This window comes from Podarcis raffonei, chromosome 17, assembly GCF_027172205.1.
Source record: "Podarcis raffonei isolate rPodRaf1 chromosome 17, rPodRaf1.pri, whole genome shotgun sequence".
NCBI classification, from domain to species: Eukaryota; Metazoa; Chordata; class Lepidosauria; order Squamata; family Lacertidae; genus Podarcis; species Podarcis raffonei.
This window is the reverse complement of record NC_070618.1, coordinates 23,454,820-23,462,395: the sequence shown is the minus strand read 5'-3', so window position 1 is coordinate 23,462,395 and position 7,576 is coordinate 23,454,820. Positions and strand designations below refer to the sequence as shown.

Here is a 7,576-nt window from a genome sequence, read left to right as displayed (position 1 = left end):
TGTAAAATCAGCTGTGGATTTCTACAGGAGAGAATCAGCTCACTCAGGGCTAAACTACAGTAGCTGTGAAGTTAATTGCATTAATGTCATTAGCATGGCTTGCTGTTGTTGTTGTTGTTGTTGTTGTTGTAATTTAATAGCAGCCAGGTAAATGTTTGAGCAGTCTCTGGACCTGGGGTGGGGGGAAAGTTTAACTCTTTTTCTCCCTGTCACAAAAAATAGTCTCTCCTGAGCTGCTTTTTGCATTTCAGGGGAGTCTCTGATGGGAATTTCCTCTGAAATCCAAACAGCTCCTTCGGATAATAATAATAATAATAATAATAATAATAATAATAATAATAATAATTTAATATTTCTATCCCGCCCATCTGGCTGGGTTTCCCCAGCCACTCTGGGCGGCTTCCAGCAAAAGATTAAAAATACATTAAAACATCAGTCATTAAAAACTTCCCTACACAGGGCTGCCTTCAGATGTCTTCTAAAAGTTGTGTATCGTTTATCTCCTTGACATCTGATGGGAGGGCATTCCACAGGGCAGGTACCACTGCCAAGAAGGCCCTCTGCCTGGTTCCCTGTAACTTGGCTTCTCACAGGGAGGGAACCGCCAAAAGTCCCTTGGAGCTGGACCTCAGTGTCCGGGCAGAACGATGGGGGTGGAGACGCTCCTTCAGGTATACTGGATCAAGGCCATTTAGGGCTTTAAAGGTCAACACCAACACTTTGAATTGTGCTTAGAAACGTACAGGGAGCCAATGTAGGTCTTTCAAGACCGGTGTTATGTGGTCTCAGCGGCCGCTCCCAGTCACCAGTCTAGCTGCTGCATTCTGGATTAGTTCAGAGAGGCACAGCCTCTGTATGGGCGTACCAGTTCACACAAACAGCACTGCCCTTGCAAGTGTCTCCCGGGTGTGGCTTCATTATTGCCCCACATGGATGCCAGCCAGAGGTAGTTGCTCTAAATTTCTTACATTAGCCTTCAATTTGGGGAAAAGCTCAGACCCTCCAAATGCCCCTATTTTCCAGGGACAGCCCCAGATTTACAGAAGCCATCCTGGTCCCTGATTTGACCCTGGAATGTCCCGCTTTTCCTTAGGACGTCCCTGTTTTCATCAGAAAAATGTTGGAGGATATAGAGTTATGGAACCTCCGAGCCAAGGAGATAAGTAACTTTTAGAAGACATCTGATGGCCGTACCGTATAGGGAAGTGGTTTTTTTATGTTTAATGCTTTCTTTCTTTTTGTTTTTTGGCTTTTCAGAAATATTTATTGGTGCAATTGCATGCCACTCAGAATTTGAGCTTCTGGAAAAACCATTTGTTCTTGCCTGTAAGGTAAAGGTAAAGGGACCCCTGACCATTAGGTCCAGTCGTGGCCGACTCTGGGGTTGCGGTGCTCATCTCGCTTTATTGGCTGAGGGAGTGGGCGTACAGCTTCCGGGTCATGTGGCCAGCATGACTAAGCTGCTTCTGGCGAACCAGAGCAGCGCACAGAAACGCCGTTTACCTTCCCGCCGGAGCAGTACCTATTTATCTACTTGCACTTTGAGGTGCTTTCGAACTGCTAGGTTGGCAGGAGCAGGGACTGAGCAACGGGAGCTCACCCCGTCGCGGGGATTCGAACCGCCAACCTTGTGATCAGCAAGCCCTAGGCTCTGTGGTTTAACCCACAGCGCCTTTCATAAATATTTATTGGTGCAATTGCATGCCACTCAGAATTTGAGCTTCTGGAAAAACCATTTGTTCTTGCCTGTATCTCTCCTCAAATTTCATTTTGGCCTCTTGCCAGGCTTTACAATTCAGCGCAGGGTCCCTAAAGACATCCTCGTTAAGCCTTTTTGCTAGGTATTTTAGGTCAAGACATACCAAAAGAAATGAGGACTTTATTTATGTATGCCACTATAGCAGCAAGAATGTTGATTGCACAAAATTGGAAGACTGGAGAAATACCAACTAAAGAACAATGGCAAGAGAAGTTGATGAACTATGCAGAACTGGCAAAAATGACAGATAGATTAAGAGAAAAAGACAACAGCAACTTTGAAAAAGAATGGGAACCATTTATATTATATTTGCAGAAACAAAGAAAGTCAATAGACTTGATGGCAGGATTTAAATAAACATTCACATTATTAGTATTAGAAAATGTTTAGAAAATAGTGAAATATTATAGTGTATTTACTTTTATTGCTATGTTTTTAGGCTTGATGTTATGTTATTAATAACTTTTTCTGTTAGGAAAACACAAGAACTACCAACAGTGGAAGACTGGCAGATGAAGATGATGGACTTTTCGGAGCTAGCTGACCTGACTGGAAGAAAGAAGAGGCGTTTCAAGAGGACGGGAGGAAATTCAATGACTATTTGAATAAATATTGTAATATAAAAAATTAGAAATTACTTGAAAAACAAATAGGCCTAGGATTAAATTAAGGTTTATTTATTTATTTTAATAAAGTTTTTTATTTATACAACAAGATAAAAGGAAAAAAAACACAAATACCAAATTACACACAAATTACAAAAATAACCATAGACACATAATTTTCTTAGCAAACAATAAAACATCTATTGGTCTTAACACTAAAGACCCAACCTCCCGTCTATTCCATATTTCAAATTCATATTACTTATTGCCAATACACACTTTTATCATAATTAAACTTATTCTCAATAAATCTAATTTCTTATATCTACCTTGCAACTATTACTGAAATTCCTCGAATGCTACAACAGAATTTAAACTACTATATTTATTTTTCAGATATTCTTTGAAAACCTCCCATTTTCAAACCAATTCCTGTTTTGATTTATTCTTTATTTTTTCTGATAAACCATCTAATTTGACATATTCTGTCAGCTTTTGGATCCAATCTTGTATAGAGGGGATTTCATTACTCTTCCATTTTCCTGCGATCAAAACTCTAGCTGCTGTTGTCGCATATAAAAAGATACCCTTCCTCTTTTGTGCAACATCCAAATCTGTTATTCCCAGGAAATAGGCCTCTGGTTTTTTATTGAAAGAGATCTTTAGCATTTTTTGCAATTCTGCATGGATACTCTCCCAGAATACCTGTATTTTCCTACATATCCACCACATATGGTAGAATGTTCCTGAGTCTCCGCATCTCCAACAATTACTTGACACATTTTTATACATTTTTGAAAGTTTCCATGGTGTTAGATACCATTGATGTTGCATTTTTTGAAAGTTCTCTCTAATCGTGTAACAATTTATGAATTTCCAATTGATCTTCCATAAATTTTCCCATTGGGCCATGGTTATTGAATGGCCAAAATCCTGGGACCACCTCACCATTGCCACTGTTACCTCCTCCTCCTTGACTGTCCAGTCAAGGAGGAGTCGGTAAGTTTTGGAAAGAGTTTTTCTTTTAGAATTTACAAGATCAGATTCGAATCGGGAAATTTCTGTTGAGAACCCCTTTTGTTTGTCAGATTTAAATTTTTCAAATAACTGATGGTATTGGAACCAGTCTGAAATGTGTTCTCTTATTTCCTCAAAGTTTTTTAAATTTTATTTGGTTATCTTCATTTTTTAGAAGTATTTTATATGTTGGCCAGCTTTCCTGAGTATTTTTCCGTTTTACTGCTATGGCTTCTATTTATTTTTTTTTAAAGATATTTATTGGAATTTTCGAAAAATAAAGAGAAAAAACAAAAAAGAAAGAAAAGAAAAAAAGAACAATTAAAAACTCATAAATTTTACATTTCTTGCTTTCCATAACCAATTTCCTTGACTTCCCCACACCTCCCCTTCTTGTATTCCAGTTCCAATTTTTAGCTCAGCAAATTCTTGTCCCCACACTTTACCTTATTTTCTCTAATTCATTTTAATTAACCAATTTTAACTTATAAACCTCAATCTTTATATATCAATACTTATTCTTAAAAAACTTTTTCTAGATTCACCCCATCAATTTAATTAACCAATTTTAACTTAAAAGCCTCAATCTTTATGCGTCAATACTTATTCTTAAAAATCTTTTTCTAAGGTCGGCCCCAATTCCCTTCCCCGAAATCCCCATTTTTATGTTAGTGGCAAAACCAAATTAATTAAAACAGAATATAATTATACACCCTTTGGATTCCCAAAGCCCCACCACCCCCTTTCCCGGTTTCGAACCCCAACCAAAGTCCATCAGTCCATCTGCAGTCAGCCTGGTGACCTCACATCCGAGGCTCTCAACTCTCTCTCAATTCCTCTCTGCCGGTTTTTTTGATAGTCCTTTATTTTAAATTCTGAATCTCGAAGGAGCTCTGTCCCAATAAGGTCCATATTTCTTCCAGCCAGGCCTCCATATTTAAAAATGGAGCCAAGATCTTGTTTCTTACTTCTCTTAAGTCCAAGTGTCCCAAAAGCTCCAGTTTCCACATTAGCCAGGTTTATATTCCATATGTCTTCAGATCTCCACATAGGGAGATCTCTCCATTTTCCATTCTTCAATTCAAACCAAATTTCCATCATCCTGATCTTGTTTTCCTTTATATCCATCTTAACCGGCCTCTGGCTCTCCTCAACCATCTATGGCATTATAGCTCCTTGCTGGCCCAAGTAGGACCAATTCAGCCAGCTAGCCTGGGGATTATCTAATTGATTTTTTATTTTTATTGTTATTCATGTTTTTTATACTGTATTTTATGCTGCTTTTATAATTAAGTGTTTTAAATTTGTTGTTAGCCACCCTGAGCCCGGTTTTTCAACTGGGAAGGGCAAGGTATAAATAAAAACAACTTCTTCTTCTTCTTCTTCTTCTTCTTCTTCTTCTTCTTCTTCTTCTTCTTCTTCTTCTTCCCCATGCTGGCCATCACTTTGTGTGGGTAGCGATCAATGCCAGCCAGCAGAGCATGCCTGTAAGGGCAGTCAGAGGTGCCACCATCCATATTATTAACAATAACAGCTTTGCGTCCAGAGTAACGCCCAGCAAGGGCAAGGACTACTTTCTTTGGTTTCATAAACTCACCCATCTTGGAGCTGCAGCAGCAATAGCAGCCACACCGGAAGAGGAAAACATGTTTCATGCTTTCTTATGTTTTAATACATGTTGGAAGCATGCCCCATATTGGAACATATATGCACATGTGGTGGGAATGTGAAAAGATCAAAGATTTTTGGGACATCATTTATAACGAGTTAAAGAAAATGTTTAAGATCCCATTCCCTAAAAAACCTGAGGCATTTCTATTAGGACTTATGACAGTAGAAATTAAAAAGAAGTTTAGACTATTCATGTATGCACCAACTGCAGCAAGGATTCTAATAGCAACAAATTGGAAGAGCAAAATCATCCCTCCAAAGATTGAGTGGCAAGCCAAAATATTAGAGTACTTACAACTAGCAAGAAGTTAATAAGGAATGGATAATAATTAAGGAATATCTCAAAGGGTACTGTGACAATAAAAGATTCCTGGCAGATATTGAATGAGCCATGCAATATAAAATATTTGTTGGAAAATGTCAAATTAGGTCAAAGAAAAACAACTTTGTGTAACTGTAAATAATCATTCATCGTTCAGTCGTCTTAGTCGTGCTCGACCCTCCGTGACCCCATGAACCAGAGCATGCTTTGGAATTTCTTCTCAACACCTTTCCTTTTGTCCATGGAGTGTTCATGGCAAAATACTGGAGTGGGTTGCCAGTTCCTTCTCCAGTGTAAATAATAGTTTAATTGTAAATCAGGACAATGGGCTTAGTCGGAAGTTTCTTTTCTTCACTGATTCGCGAAGATATAATTATGTTCTTTTTCTATTCACACGTTCATCTCCTTTCCCTTTTCTTTCTTTCTTCTTCTTCTGTTCTTTTTTCTATTTATACTCTTTACAATCTCTACAATTCATTGAATGTTTGTATGGCAATATTGTACGTACTTTAAGGTTTTTCTTGTTTAATAAAATTTAATTTAAAAAAAATATTAAAAAGGAAGCATGCCCAGAGTGGCTGGGGTAACCGAGTGAGATGGGCAGGGTACAAATAATAAAATGATGGTGAAGATGGTGATGATGATGATGGAATGTTGTTTGTTGTTATTTAGTCGTGTCCGACGCTTCGTGACCCCATGGACCAGAGCACGCCAGGCACGCCTGTCTTCCACTGCCTCCCGCAGTTTGGTCAAACTCATACTGGTAGCTTCGAGAACACTGTCCAACCATCTCGTCCTCTGTCGTCCCCTTCTCATTGTGCCCTCCATCTTTCCCAACATCAGGGTCTTTTCCAGGGAGTCTTCTCTTCTCATGCAGTGGCCAAAGTATTGGAGCCTCAGCTTCAGGATCTGTCCTTCCAGTGAGCACTCAGGGCTGATTTCCTTAAGAATGGAGATGTTTGATCTTCTTGCAGTCCATGGGACTCTCAAGAGTCTCCTCCAACACCATAATTCAAAAGCATCGATTCTTTGGTGATCAGCCTTCTTTATGGTCCAACTCTCACCTCCATACATCACTACTGAGAAAGATGATGGAATAGGGTACCCCTATTTTCATCAGAGAAATGCTGGAGAGTATGAAAGCTAGATGTCAGAGAAAGTGACCATGATGAATGCAAAAGAGGCTGACAGAACACACCAGCAGCTGTGCCCATCTATAAAGCGAGATTGCTGCGAACAATTTGGCTCCATTAACTGTAACGATTGGAGGAAGCCCCCCATTCATTCATCTTTTGGTGCTTTCCCACCAGAGAGGCACCCAGCACTAGAAGTGTTAAACTAAGAAACCCCAAATGTTTAATCTGCTAGAAACATACTAGAAGAGCAATCATATCTGGGATAAGTAGCTCAGAATGAGGTATGCCTGATTGCTTTAGGCCATGCTGTTTGTCAGTCTTTTAAAATTCAAGTCATTACCAGATGCTGATCTGCTATAATATTGTGATATTTTATCTGATTACACTTATCTGATTGTGCCATATCTGCTATTTGCCTCCCCATTTTTCCATGTATATTAAATGCAGGTGGTTTTATTATTCCGAGAGCTGGAAAGTGTTGACTGCTCTGAATATAAATGGGGATATTATATCATTAACTTGCTCTGAAATGCAGGCCCGTTCAGTGTGTAAATCACATGCAAGGTACCTTGCGGAGACACAATAAACCATAATGTCTTGAGAGAGAAAGCAATGAGGAAAGGATAAGGAGATAAAAATTTAAGGCATTGTTAAAGAAGGATAATCTTCATAATCCTATTTAGTTCTTTCCAGCTACTATTTGTTGATAATGGAACCTTTTCTATTCAGAACTCCCCCCCCCTCAAAGTTCATTAAGCATCTCTTGGCAGAGTTGTTGCTACATGGAATGTTATCAACAATATGATTGAAGAAAAGTCGGTCTTGGTAGACCATCAAGTGGCTTTCTGAGCTTACTAAGAAGATTGTATCACCATATGCTGGGATAATATATAGACAACAACCACTTGGAGTCTTCCTGGCAGCCTGTATTATGTCTGACTCCTCTTTGGCATCATTGTGGATAAAATGTACAGTCATACCTCGGGTTACAGACGCTTCGGGTTGCGCAAATGCACAGAACCCAGAAGTACCGGAATGGGTTACTTCCAGGTTTCAGCACTTGCGC

At 39.1% G+C, this 7,576-nt stretch overlaps 1 protein-coding gene across 1 annotated transcript; it reads right to left on the bottom strand.

The window, feature by feature from the left end:
• Positions 1-1,286: 1,286 nt before the first annotated feature.
• LOC128404768 (60S ribosomal protein L27-like) lies at positions 1,287-4,982 on the bottom strand. The gene is made up of 5 exons (XM_053370667.1): positions 4,750-4,982; positions 3,084-3,110; positions 2,555-2,572; positions 1,746-1,830; positions 1,287-1,328 (listed from the first exon to the last, which is right to left on the bottom strand). Exons 1-5 carry the CDS (start codon positions 4,980-4,982, stop codon positions 1,287-1,289), a joined length of 405 nt encoding a protein of 134 aa, XP_053226642.1.
• Positions 4,983-7,576: the final 2,594 nt, after the last annotated feature.